Raw genomic sequence first — 14,348 nt, 5'->3', positions numbered from 1 at the left:
TATCTCCTGCCTGATTATAGAAATCCAGTCACAGGTTTAAAAGGCAGACGTAGAATAAGCTGGCTTTGAATATACCGAGCTCCCCCTGCCTCTGCCTCCCAAGTGATAGAATCATAATTCTGACCTTTTGTTTATTTTGGTTGGTTTGATTTCCTAAGCAGTTTTTCACTACCTTCCCTCTAGGCAGATATGCAATGCCTTAAGGTCTGAGCTCCAAACGTTGATAAGCTGGAGTGACTCCTACCCTTTCTCATCTCCTTGGGGCTCTAAGTGAACTGTCAACCTACGTAAGTTCCTGTCTTGTTGTATATAAAAATAGGATTAAATACACCTTCTTCACAGAGCTGTACTAAGGAATAAATTGTGTAAAATAAAGTTCTGAATAAAATGATAAGACAAGGAAGGAGACATTTTGGTGAGCGCTAGTTTCACTCACAAGTTCACCGCAATCAGGCCATTTATCAGAAGGCTTTTCTCTAGCTATTGTAGGCCCATTCCTCCCAGGTTATTCCTGCTCTTCTTCCTCTCCCCTCTGAACCCTGTCACTAAACCTGGTTAAAAGTAAAGGTACCTCCTTCCTTATATCTAACAAAGAAAGCGTGCATCCGACAGGAAGCATTGCAGCCAGGCAAGCAGAGGCCAATACAGACTGAATATTTATAGATGGGCTATTCAAATGTCTTTAGTGATTTCAAAGCTGCATTTTTTAATTACTTGAAAATATTAATGCTTAATGCTTTAGGAAACTTTTTTTTTTGCTTTAGTAAACTTTAAACACATGTTCCTTTTCTTTTTTTATTTTTTTTATTAATTACATTTCATTCACTTTGTATCCCCCCATAAGGCCCTCCCTCCTCCCCTCTCTATCCCATCCTCCCTCCTCCTTCTTCACCCAATGCCCCTCCCCAAGTCCACTGCTAAGGGAGGCCCTCCTCTCCTTCCTTCTGATCTTAGTCTATCAGATCTCATCAGGAGTGGCTGCATTGTCATCTTCTGTGGCCTGGTAAGGCTGCTCCCCCCTCAGGGGGAGGTGATTAAAGAGCAGGCCAATCAGATTATATCAGAAGCAGTCCCTGTTCCCATTACTATGTAACCCCCTTGGACACTAAACTTCCATGGGCTACATCTGTGCAGGGGTTCTAGGTTATCTCCATGCATGGTACTTGGTTGGAGTATGAGTTTCTGGGAAGACCCCTGTGTTCAAATTTCTGGTTCTGTTGCTCTCCCTGTGGAGTTCCTGTCTTCTCCAGATCTTACTATTTCCCACTTCTTACATAAGATTCCATGCACACTGCCCAACAGTTGGCCATAAGTCTCAGCATCTGATAGTCTGCAGGGCAGAGCCTTTTAGAGGCCCTCTGTGGCAGGTTCCCAGCCTGTTTCCTGTTTTCTTCCTCCTCTGATGTCCTTCCTCTTTGCCTTTCGGGAGGAGGATTGAACATTTTAGTCAGGGTCCTCTCTCTTGATTAGTTCTTTAGATGTACAGGTTTCAGTAGGTTCATCATATATTACATGTCTATATGAGTTTCCTTTTCTAATAGCTGAAATCCTATTTTCCTTCCTAAACCTGACCAGTGTTTTCTGACACATTGTCTAAGAGAAAAATCACAATTCTCACCATGTGCCCTAAAAACATGATCATTTTTAGGTGAGCTTGAGCCACTCTCCATACCCCTTTAAAGCAAAAGGTGTCCTGGATTAAGTGCTACACACATCTGTAGGTCCAGCATTTCAGAAATTTAAGGAAGAAAGAATGCCAGGGCTACATCATGAGTTCTAGGTAAGCCTGGGGTAAGTACTGAGAGCCTACCTCAAAGATTTCATTTAAAACATTGTTCTGAGTGATTAAAAAGGAGAGTAATACAGCCTCTTGTTTCTGTTTGTTTGCTTATTTGGTTTGGTTTTTTGGTTTTTATGGGGGTGTTTTGTTTTGTTTTGTTTTGTTTTGTTTTTGAAACAAGGTTTTGCTTTGTAGCCCAGGCTAGCTTTGAGCTCATTATTGTTCAGGTTAGCCTTGAACTCACATCAATTATTCTATCTTCGCCTCCTATGTACTGAGATTACAAATGCAAACCACCTAACTATGACTCCAGCTAGAACAAGCCTTTTGACTTTAGTTTGCACAATAACTTGGATTGCTGGTGTTTGGGGGACTTTCTCCATTTCTATTTCTTCTCTTCCCATCCACAACATATTAAGATTTCACTTGCTTTTTGGATGTTAAAGACAGTCACTCTCATCTCCCCCAGACACTTCCACCAACTGCCCAAAGCAGAGCTAGATCTCCAGTTAACTAACAACAGATATGTGACCAAGCCCAAAAAAACAGAACCTGGCGAATGAGTTCAGCACAGATTGTTGAGCCACAAAATCGTAAACTACAATAAAAGGTAATTGCTGCACAGCAAAAACTAACTGATACAAAGAACAATCTTCAAGTTTTCTTTGTATTCCACAAGACTACAGTAGCTGCATAACTCTTCCAGGTGAACCAAGGAACATTCATAGGAAGCAGACTAGCACTACCCAGGTAGAAGGAAGTAGTCTACACACCTGTCACTGGGAAGCCATCCTGAAGGTTCTTCTTCTCTCTTTGGTAGATCATAGGAATCAACAGGCCTAAAAAGTAAGAGAAATTTTTATTAAAATATCAAACTTCAAGACATTCCCTGACTTTAGGAATATCAAAATAGTATTGTGGTCTCTTTATGTTAACTGTCTATGGCTTAGGAGCTAGACAAGCATTTCAATCAACTGCTGTAGGAAACAGAACTGTATGTATTTGCCAACCACAAGTCCACTCATTCATTCACTATTCAAGCATACGATGGGATGGGAGGAATCTCTATGTTCTGGTAATGATCTAGGGCTACAGAAATTTTTTTTAAGAGTTGCTACTTTGTCAGTCCTGATGAGATCTGATAGGTGAGGGTCAGATAGAAGGGGAGGAGGACCTCCATTATCAGTGGACTAGGGGAGGGGCATGGGGGAGAACAAAGAGAAAGGGGGAGATTGGGAGGAGACTAGGGAGGGGCTACAGCTGGGATACAAAGTGAATAAATTGTAATAAATAATTAATAAAAAAAATTTTAAAAAGAGTTGCTGCTTTGTAATACATCCTCTTAGGTTAGGGAAGCCAATAGGAAAATAATGCAGGCTAGTGTGATGTAGAGAGAAATAGTAAGAAGGCAGAATCAGGTGTTCTGGAAAGGCTAAGGTGGTTATGTCAGGAAAGTTTACATCAAATGAGTAGGCCACACATACGTGAGGAAATTCGTCTCCAGAGGTAACAGAAAAATACTGAAGTCCAGGGAAGAGGGTGCTGGAATTTTCACAGGAGGGAAGCAAAGAAGACAAGTAAACAAGGGAGACAGTAAACCGGGGAGGAGCCTAAATGCTAAGGCCTACCAGGGACCAAGACAGAGCTCACAGGAGCTTCCTAGGTTTGGCAAGGAGTTTTGAGGAAGCCATGAAAGAGCTGAGGGAATTAAAGTGACACAATGGTGTCTGTGCTTTAGAGGCTCCTTTGAACTGCTTGATTCACTTGTGTAAAGCAAAGGCAGAGGTGGGAAGACATACAGGGTAAACCAAACAAAGCCACTGCTATAGAAACTCCTTGGTGCCCTTCAGCGATGGGGACAGACCTCCGGTACTGGTATATTTTGACCGAAGTTTCTCGCTCCCTCTCTGCCTGGAACTTGTGTGCTTCAGCTCTTCTTTGCGCCTCAGCTTCAGCCTGGGCCTGGGCATCTGCCCGGGCCTTGGCTTCTGCCTCCTCCTGTGCCCGAGCGCGGGCCTGAGCCTCAGCTTCCTGCTGCTTCCGGAGCTCCTCTTCCTGAGCCTCTTGTTCCTTCCGTTTCTTCTCCTGCTCAAGCACGAGCTGTTGCTGCAGCTTCAGACTTTGGTCCTCGCAAACGGCATCATCTTCCAGCTGGCCCCTGTCCTCCTCTCCAGCCCGGGTGCCTTCCCTGTCCGAAGACTTGGACCCTTCACTCCAAGTGGGTTCCCAGGTGGCAGCCACAGGCTCCCGTGAGGTCAGAGAAATGCTGTTGGAGGTTAGGACCATCAGCTCCTAGGCAGCCAGTAAAAGAAAGAAACACCATCTGTGTCTCTATCATTTCACACAGATTCAGCTGTAGATGAGATTAATGGCAAGAAGCCCAGAATCACAAGAAGACAGCTACAGCACTAAAAAAAATGTCATGTGAATAACTGGGGTCTAAGGCAAAGCAAAAAGACCCATTCAAGCTCTGTGGAATAATTAGTTGATGCTACATGAGAAAAACTAGGAGGAAAGTTAACATATCAAAGCAAATCTGTAACACTATAGTTCAATATATTTCCCAAAGAGTTACGGAAGTGAGTGTGTGTCTAGAGGTGTGGTGCTTGCTCCTCAGGTTCTCCAACAAGGTAGAGAGAAGGAAGGAAACAAGGCATGCTTCGTGCTACCTCATCCAAGTACTTGGAATTCTCTCTCTCAGCCTCCTGTTGAGCCCTCTGCCACTCTTCCCTCAGCTTCTCTTGCTCACGTTGGTACTTCTCCTATGGGGAAATATGGCATAATAATTAATCAAGGTTTCCTTCTCATGGGAAGCAATTAACAATTAACAATTTTGCTGTCTCTAAACCTCCATGTCAGTCTTTCATGTGACCAATCACAGTTTAGTCCCTGAAGAAAAGAAAGAAAGAGAGAGAGAAAAAGGGAGGGAGGGAGGGAGGGAGGAAGGAAGGAAGGAAAGGAAGGAAGGGAGGGACGGAGGGAGGGAGATGGAAGGAAGGGGGATAGAAAGAAGGGAGATAGAAGGAAGGAAGGAAGGAAGGAAGGAAGGAAGGAAGGAAGGAAGGAAGGAAGGAAGGACAGAAGGAATAAAAAGAGAGAGAAAGAAAGAAAGAGAGAGGGAGGAAGGAAGGAAGGAAGGAAGGAAGGAAGATGGAAGGAAAGAAGGAAGGGAGGGAGATGGAAGGAAGGAAGGAAGGAAGGAAGGAAGATGGAAGGAAGGACAGAAGGAATAGAGAGAGAGAGAGAGAGAGAAAGAAAGAAAGAAAGAAAGAAAGAAAGAAAGAAAGAAAGAAAGAAAGGAGAAAGAAAGTCTTGCAATAAGCTAAAATACAGATATCAGGAAGGAGTAGGCACATGGTATAAGAACTGTGTCCAAGCTCTAACGCCTCCAGGTAGGATAAGAGAGACTAATCGCCAAGCAGACCTCATCTACAGCTGACATGGACTAGCGCTCATAGTCTGGGCCACTCACTCCTGACTGAGCCCCTTGGGTCTCCAAATTACCCATAAGAGTTAGTGCATGATAGTTTTTAAAATCATCAAAGTAAGGGTTTAGGGCAGGGTATGCACACTGTATGGAGAAGGGTTTGCTTCTGATGAGGACCCTGGCTCGGTTCTGCCATTTTTCACACTCGCTCCTCAACACTGGTTGGCCGCAGCCAGAAGAGAGCACTGAAAGCTAAGCCTTCTGTTTGCCTCGGCTGTGTGGTACCTGCAGTAGGCGGTCCTGCTCCTTCTGCCACCGCTCCTGCCGTTTTCTCTCCTCCTCTTGATCCCAGGCCCAGCGACTCGGGGCACTGAGGGTTGGAACCGGAAGCTAACCAGTTTGCGGCACAAGAGAATGTAAGCACAGAACAACATGAAATCATTAAGTTCCACACTCCTCAATTATTCATCTCACACTGGCTTAACCTACAGCAGGGAGACACAGTCTCACATTACAATGTCAAGCTTTTCAGCTTATTACAACCTGGTCAACATTTACGCCATTGTAAAACAAGGCGAGAAATATTACTTGTCGTAATCTAGTCCCACCAAACTTCCCCGTACATACTCCCAACCACGCAAGTCTAATACTCACATCGGGAACCACAGAGTCAGAGCTTCCTGCATCGCAGCACATAGGCAAGGAAGGAAGAAAAGCACAGTATGAGTCTCCATTTCTACAAAGTTAATTATTTTCAGGGAGCTGGACCTCTAGCTGTTCCTGCCAGTATATCAAGTGACAGCAGCTTTTTTTGTAATACAGCTATGTATGAACCCTTTTTCTCCTGTTCCATCTTTACTCACCTTCCAAACTCAAATTTAGAAAAACAGAGAAAATTGCTCAGACTCTAGGGAACAGGGCTGACACTAAACTGAACAATGTCTGAGAGTTTGGCTTAACAGGGGGGAAAATGCAAACATTAGAACACCTCCCAAACTCAATTATTACAATCACCAAAACTATGAGAGCAGCCAATCTCTCTTTCCAGATGTTCTTCCTATGAGTGGCTTTCTATTGATATGACGGCAAAAAAGCAAGTTGAAGACACCTTTTCATCTTCTCTTATTTGAAATTCAAGTATTCAAGCTTGATGACAGGTGAACTAGCAGGCATGGTATTATCATTATATTTTGTTTTTATTTTCTGACACGGGGTCTCATGAGGCCCAGGACGACCTCAAGCTCATAGATGTAGCAAACATTGACTGAACTTTGGGTCTGCCAGCCTCTGAGATTACAGGTGTGGACCAGCCTGACTGGCTAATTTCTTTATTATGACTTTGGGGCACTGTTTACTCCAGGAAAATGTTCTTCCCTAAAGTAGCTCATTGAAGAAAAGTGAGAAAAAAAAAAAAACTAGAACAAAGACAAGAAATTATTTTGTTTTAGCCAGATTAAATTAGGTCTGTATTATCACTTCAATTGAATAGCCACAGAAAACAGTGAATTTAGGAAAACAAAACAAAGGGGGGAAAAAACCCTATGAATCAGAAGCAGCGACAGCAGCTGATAAACTCTATTCAGGGTCTAAGAGGAAACTTAACGTACTTTAAGAAGAACAGTATAGCTAATAAACACAACAGACACAAACCCAGTAGGTATCGTAAGGCAGAAATTGACGTGTTTCATTAATCTTTAAAGAAACAGTAACATTTTAGATAGCAACTGTAAATCTCCTGTGATGTTGCAACTAAAATGTTATTAGATATTACTTTTTCATTCTTCAAAGCAAAACAGAGCTGGAGCCACATTCAGAAGACAAGCATGTTAGACAAGTGCGAAAATGAAGAAAGCTGCATGCAACACATCTCACGAGGCGGGGCCGTGCAGCTACACCAACACAGGTGACTTCTCAATGCTCTTGTACTCAGGAGCAACCAAATTCTCTTTATTTCGAATTTCCTTTGTCATCAACATAGTAATCGTTATCAGTCCTCCAGTATTTCCAATGACCAAAACTTTGTTTGGCTTTTTTTTTTGTGTGTGTATGTGTTTGTTTTTGTAAGTCGACCAAACATATGTTGGTGTAATCTAACACTGTGCCAATGATAGGAAGCAGTAAGTTGAAAATGAAGTTCCTCATTTCTTACTGTTACCCAGTGGAAAAACACGTGTGTTTAACAGCATCTCAGTGCTTTGGTTGTTTTGTTTTTTTCACAAGGTTAAAAGAGAGAAACACCTTGAGAGATAGACAAAGGACACGCAAAGACCCATTACCACAGAGGTAGACCCATGAGCTGTAAGAAAAGCCTGGTGATCCTGGGGAAAGAATGGAAATGGGTTATGTTGCTTGGTTGTCACGACAGCAAGATGGAAGGAGATTGGTACCCAGCAGCACAGACTAGAAGGAAGAGTGGCAAGTGAGACGAGAACCCAGGGAACAGTTGGCTTTATGGTTTACCTTGTTCAAAAAATTGTGATCGCCTTTTTAAATTTTTCAAAGAAATGGATTCTGATGCTAGTTGAAAAGAATAAGAAAATAAATACCAGGTCATTCATTTTAATTTCTTACCGCGGGTAAATTTATTGACTCTTCATATGCCTTTCCAGTCTGTAGCAATATTATTTTTAATTAACAAAATATATAGCCACTGAAGTTAGAGACTGTTTCAAGGCAGACACACATATTTAGTAGTCTACACTACATTCAAATTAGTAAAACTAACAAATACTTTTATTAACTATTTTTAGGAGACAGCACTGTAATTTCAGAGCCAAGACAGCCATACCATCAGCTTAGTGCTCAAGGCTTCCAAGAAATGGAAACTAACACTTCTTGTTAGTTAGTCAACCCAAAATTATCTCTACCAACACATTTTCACAACATGATGAAGGAAAGTCCAGAAGTATCTGGAGAAGACCAGAAAAGCAATACAGCATAAAGAACAACCAAATGAAAACAAATACTAGAATTAAGGTATAGACGTCTGATTACAATATTTTGTGGCATTTAAGAACCTATACATGCTAATTTAAAACTTTTTTTAATGCAGATGAGTCAGAAAGAATAAGAAAACATAATCTGACTTCTCCCACAGATCAGTCCCAAGACCGTGGGTCAAACTATAAATATCCTCTGATAGTGGGTGATGCTCACTTATCTAAATAACTCTCAAGTGGCATGCCCTGCATTGGGTCCCAGGGTCACTAAGTAGGTATCTTATCAATTGGCCCTACCACCTGGTCCATTGGCAGAACAGAACAGGGATCCTTAGATTTTTAGTATCATGAAGGAAAATAAGCAATGTTTATTACTGATATAGATAACTATATCAATAGAAATGAGGGACGAAGATGATGATCACTGAGGAAGGCAATTCATAAACTTTGGTCAGCTCTGCTCAACATATTGACAAACTGGCCATCTGTCTTTAAAGTCATGACAAGCAAAACAGCCCCACCACAGGAGGCCTGGCTGCACGGTGCAAGATGTGGAATTCTTCCGGCCTCTTTCCTGCTTAAATGGAGCTGAAAGTTCTATCTGAGATATCTAAGGAATGACACACAGTATTCAGTAGCTAACTTATTTCTGAATGGTCAAAGCAGAAAGAGAGAACTCCAACATTGCCCTGTATATTCTGCCTTCTTTTCCAAGACAAGCAAGAGTGACTTCCTACGACTGTCGCTACCATTGGTGATTCTCTGCCAGGATCGGCTCTCTGCACATGTGTCCTTTTCAGAACAATGAAGGAGGAGAGGAAACCTCATCATTTTGTGTTTAAAGAAGATCTCCTGCCAACACTCGGAAGGCCCGGAAGCTGCTGGCTCTGGGAAAACCTGTTCTTCTTATTTGGTTTAGGCACCCAGGGACAGAGCACTCCAGAGCCTGCTGCCAAATTTGTGTTTGTAGCTCCTGAGCCATTCCATGCTGGGACAGATTCCCGCCCACCTGCCTGCAGCCAGATCTACATGCCAATCTTGGTTTCAACTTGTTGTGCATCCAGGTTTCTTTCAGTTACAGATCTCAATTTTTATAGCAGATCTCCAGAGCTATGATGTACTTCTGTGAAGCAATTGAAAGCTGATTTTTACCTTTTGAATCAAAGGTGCTGCTTTCCTCATGAATTCCATTGATTTGTTTGGATTCAGTAGACTGAAAAGGGTAAAAATGCTAATTAACATTCTCTCTGATTGGAGTTTGGACGTAAATAATGCATCTCTCATTAGGGAAAAATATCTTTAAACAAGATGGGTTTTTCAGGATATTGACTCATTCTTCACAACCTCTATGTGTAGTAAAAACTTAATTTTTTCATTACTTTCCAGGATTTGTAAAAGGATTATTGACTAGCTATAGGTAAGAATGACCATAAATTTAAGCAATCATTAATATTCTAAGAAGCATGATAGATAAAATAGTCATCCGTTTATTGGGCTTATATTTATGAGCAGTAAAACAGCCATTAATGATTCTTTAACAAAATAAATCTAATATAAATAAATATTTCTTTATATTAGATAAGCTTATTCAGTTCAAAGTTTAAATCATCAATTAAAATTATCAAAAACTCTATGAAAAAATGTTTCTTTAACATTTTGATATTTCCTGGCATTGCTATTTGATTCAATTCATGCAACTGATTATGTCTTAGTCGGGCATGCAATCCAACCTATCAGATTCACCCACATAAGAATTAAAATGCTTCAAGAGGTTTCATCGTGCACAGTAGACTAGAGAACACATAGATAATTTATAGCATATAATTTTCCACAATTGCTGCTCCTCATTCACACAGATCTGAGAGATGCTTGTAATGATGAAAGATTGGTGAGAAATACCAGTAGAGCAACATTAGGGAATGATGTTACCATTACATAACTCAATAATAACAGACTAATAAAAATGTCCCATATTTTCAAAACTACGCTTTAGTCTATTTATTAAGTATAACCTAACTATTTAGCTTTATATGGCAACAAAACTGTTTAACAAAATCATTGAATTCCCCACAGGTAGTAACAGTTGTTACTTTGTTCTACTTACAGGACTCTGAAGGCTTTCAGAGAAATCAGTTGTTACTGACAGACTTGAAGACTTGTCTGTGTTGTAAATTCCTGAAGTTGTATCAGTCGACTTTGTTTCAGGTGAACCTATAATTTTGGTAGCCACACTGGTAAGATTGAGGGTTTTATGCCGTATAAATGGCAGGGAAGGTTGGTCTTTGCCCCAGTCTGATTGGCACATGAAGATCAAGTAATGAACACACATAGATGGTGAAGTGGAAAGAATAAAGTTACTGAATGCACAGATACAAAATGTACACAGACAGATGTACAGTCAGACAGATGAATCAGGTAGTGTATGAATGATCTGGGGGCTTTAGGGCTTTAACCAGCAGACCAAAATCCCAAGACACAAAGGTTAAAAGTCATGGTAGTAACAAAAAGACTAGCAAATATGCTGATTCTTTCCTTAAACTGGGACTACATGTTATAGGCCGACACCAAAAATTGGTGAGTCTGAAGCGACTACGTGCCTCTTCTCACCTAACCATCACCTATGACAGACAAACACAGTGATGTGAAGAGCAGATTAAAATGCTATGACAATAAATAGGAACATGTGAAACGGTGAGCTTGATGGCAGCAGTACGGTTCAACACTGCAGACAACGTTAAATTGGACTGCCATTCATTTTGTTTGGTTGGTTGGTTTTGGTTTGTTTTGTTGATTTGGTTGGTTGGTTGGTTGGTTGGGGGCTTTTTTTGTTTTTGTTTTTTGTCTTTGTTTTTGAGACAAGGTTTCTTTGCATACCCCAGCTGTCCTGGAACTCACTCTATAGACCAGTCTGGCCTCAAACTCAGCGATCTGACTGCCTCTGCCTCCTAAGTGCTGGGATTAAAGGTGTATAACACTATTGCCCACCACATAGTGCCATTCCTAATGGTCAGCATTGTGACTCCCAGGTACAGATATACTTGCTTTTGATTGACGTTTGTATTCCGCCAGATCAAGCAAATGGTATAGAATTCAGTAGATTTGCTAGTGAAGCACTTTCAGAAAGACTATTCAGAGGATCTGTTCATGATTTGTCCCAACACAATGACAAAACAATTATAAGCACAAAGCTAAGTCAAATGGGGTATGGGAGAGGATTAATAAAGCCAGTTGTTATTAACCATTTGCCAAAGTGGGGTTTCCTTATTTAGAAGGCCAGGCATAGTGGGAAACTAACTCACCAGACTTTCCATAGCGCCTGACATCCATCACTAAGTTTCCAGTTTCTTGGGCATTTGCCATGGCTTCCTCCCACTTTTTTGTATCGTTATATGAAAACTTGGTGTTATTGATGGCAAGAATTTCATCATCCACCTGCAGCTGAGACAATTCTGCTGGGCTACCTAAACAATGTAAAGTAAGATAAATAATTGAATAAGAAGAAACCCTCACACTCTGTTCTCTGTTGTTTCTGTAAAGTAAAGAGAACAACTTTTTCATCTCAATTAGTTCTTATTGTTTCCAGTAGAGAAAGCAACACCTAATATCTGAGTCTTTTATCATATGAAGTACCAAGAGTAGCATTTATTTCATAGTCTGTATTTTCATTTACATTGAAAGGAGAAATGGTAAGTTCAGCCAATAAAAAGAAAACTTAACTCTCCAAAGGACTAAAAAAAAAAATGTAATTATTTTTAATTAAAAATGTGAAACGTGTACTTTAATTGAGAATCAGTTAGCACTCTGGAGATGGGGAGGAGATGAAAAAAGTCCCTTCAAATTGCATAAAATAACCACTAAAACTAAAGAACCGTGATTACAATAATCTTGAAACTTAAAAGAAAGAGCCAGTGCCAACACACAGTTCTGTATTATAAAAATATGTAAACAGAGAACTCATCTCAAATAGAATGGACCTCACTGTAATTTTCAACCTTGAGGGCGTATTTAGCTGTTTCTGGGTTTCCCTTGGCATAACCCTGTTTGTCGGAGAAGTAATTGTCCAACAGAATCCCAAAGCACCCTAAACGTATAAAAAGTGAAGCATAAAATATTAACAGTACTTAGAAAACATCCTTCTTGGCTGGGGGTGACAGCAGACATAGGACCTAGCATGTATGACCCATTTGGATCAAGCCACTGCCAACAACCTCCATGTTGGTCTACGACATGCCTGTTTAGATCTACCATAAAACACAGTTATTCACGGAAAATTTACACTAAATCTTCAGATAAGTATTACTTATTAAAATTTTCTAGAAATTGAGTTTTCAAGAAAGAAATTCTCTAAGTTTACAAAATGGTCTTCCAAACCAAGATGAATTAGGAAGGGAAAATAAACAGTATGTAATCTGTAACAGCAGCAGCTAGTCTCAGGGCAGAAACTTCATCTCTGGCCTCCACCGAAATGCATCTTTCCCACATGTCCTTCCTACATTCCAAACAAAGCTGCTCTCGTTTCCCCCACACAGCAGAGAAGGCAAAGCAATAGAGTTAGGTCCCTGGTTTACCTTTTTCGACTGTTGCTACGAAGATCCCAGAAAAATCCCATTTTATTGTAAACCCAAAGACAGGTTTGCTCCCAGGCGTCTGGTTTATGCTGATTCTCATATCGCTGAACTGATCCTGAAAGTAAAACATGAAACGCTGGTATCAGATGTCCCTGGCACACACACAGGGAAAACCTATCCATGAAAGACGGGGGGCCGCACCAAGGCACGCCTGCGTCCGTCCATTACAAAACAGCAGCTTCCCACTCTCTCCCTCGGGGCTGATAAAAGTTTCACTTTTATGTATGTCATGAAATAGTCTTTTCTGCTAAAATAAGGTAAGGGCAAATCTGTCACCAACCGATGTCTTCCTTCATTTTAACACAATCCTACAAACAGACTGGACGTTAATAAAGTCTAGGCTTTTGTTCACCATAAAAGCAAGTCTAATTTGCAAACCACTTATTTCATCACCTAAAAACAAAAGAGAGTAATTTAAAATATGCTTTTAAAATGACAGACAGCATACAGCATACTGAAAAACAGTCGACTGCCAATATTAAGCATTTGTGGCTGATGCAGGCAAATGCCCCATAGAAGTATCATCAGAAATCAGTAGAAGCAATCCATCTGGAATTGGCTGGGTCTGTCTCAATGGGCCTATTTGTTGCCTCAAGTGGATCATGGGATACACAGGCAAAGACATTGCTGATGCCCATGCTACAAAATGCAGAACTCTCATCTTAGAGACACTGCACACAAAGACATCCAGCATAATAGACCATGGTTCCCTTGAAGCATCATCAGTACCCACCAAGTCCAAGAACAACAGCATCTTGGGGAAAGTAGGACTCGACTTCCACCCTCTTACTATACCACATAAAAGCAAATCCTAAATTTCCCAGGATATAATTTTGCCCATCAATAATTTTTTTTGTGGATGGTGTTTTGTCTTCGTGTATGTGTATGTACCTCATGTGTACAGCATCCATAGAGGTCAAAGGGGTTATCTTATCTTCTAGAACATGAGTTAGAGGTAACTGTGAGCCACGATGTGGTTCTAAGAACTGAACCTGGGTCCTCTGGAAGAGCAGCCAGTGCTCTTAACCACTGCACCATTTCTCCAACTCCTAGGATTTTCTTCACTGATTTTCTAAACCAAATTTCAGCTTCCCAGTGAGCTACCGTTGTTAAATCATCTTTCACTGACCAGCAAGATGGCTCAGAAAATAAAAGCACTGACTATTAAGCCTGACGACCTGAGTTTAATCATCAGGGCTCATGTGATAGAAGGGGAGAGCCAACTCTTGCAAGTTGTCCTCTGATCTCCACCTGCATGCTGTGAGTCTCCCTCACACACTCACACACACTAATAAACAAATAAATGTAATTAAAAATTTTTAAACATCTTTCTTAACATATACCTTATTTGAGGTAAACAACGGATATAAACCATAATATAAGTTATCAAATTAGTCTTTTAGTTCTTTGCTTTCTAATCATAAAGAAGTTAGGCTCACTTATTAAAAAAAAGAAAAATTTCCCAGCTGGGTGTCGAGGTGCACTCTTGTAATCTCAGCACTCGGGGAAACAGAAGCAAGTGGGTCTCTGTGGGTTTGGGTTTGAGGCCAACCTGGTCTACAAAGTGAGCCTGT

The 14,348-nt window shown here is 40.9% G+C and overlaps 1 protein-coding gene across 11 annotated transcripts in view; it reads right to left on the bottom strand.

Annotated features, from left to right (window-relative positions):
- Window positions 1-14,348, bottom strand: part of Lmo7 (LIM domain 7) — a 206,472-nt gene that overhangs the window by 12,097 nt on the left and 180,027 nt on the right. For 7 of the 11 annotated variants that reach the window (XM_060391542.1, XM_060391543.1, XM_060391541.1 and 4 more), the window contains 10 exons: window positions 12,715-12,829; window positions 11,446-11,607; window positions 10,251-10,438; window positions 9,299-9,359; window positions 7,668-7,724; window positions 5,862-5,887; window positions 5,493-5,597; window positions 4,450-4,542; window positions 3,645-4,072; window positions 2,554-2,619 (listed from right to left, as the gene is read on the bottom strand). In XM_060391542.1, coding sequence (XP_060247525.1) covers window positions 2,554-2,619; window positions 3,645-4,072; window positions 4,450-4,542; window positions 5,493-5,597; window positions 5,862-5,887; window positions 7,668-7,724; window positions 9,299-9,359; window positions 10,251-10,438; window positions 11,446-11,607; window positions 12,715-12,829 — 1,301 coding nt within the window. The remainder of the gene's footprint in view (window positions 1-2,553; window positions 2,620-3,644; window positions 4,073-4,449; window positions 4,543-5,492; window positions 5,598-5,861; window positions 5,888-7,667; window positions 7,725-9,298; window positions 9,360-10,250; window positions 10,439-11,445; window positions 11,608-12,714; window positions 12,830-14,348) is intronic. The other 4 variants (XM_021647000.2, XM_060391546.1, XM_021647006.2 and 1 more) reach the window with 1 other exon arrangement.

Source organism: Meriones unguiculatus, chromosome 9 (assembly GCF_030254825.1).
Source record: "Meriones unguiculatus strain TT.TT164.6M chromosome 9, Bangor_MerUng_6.1, whole genome shotgun sequence".
NCBI lineage: Eukaryota > Metazoa > Chordata > Mammalia > Rodentia > Muridae > Meriones > Meriones unguiculatus.
The sequence above is the reverse complement of the archived record's forward strand: the minus strand, read 5'-3'. Positions and strand labels throughout refer to the sequence as shown.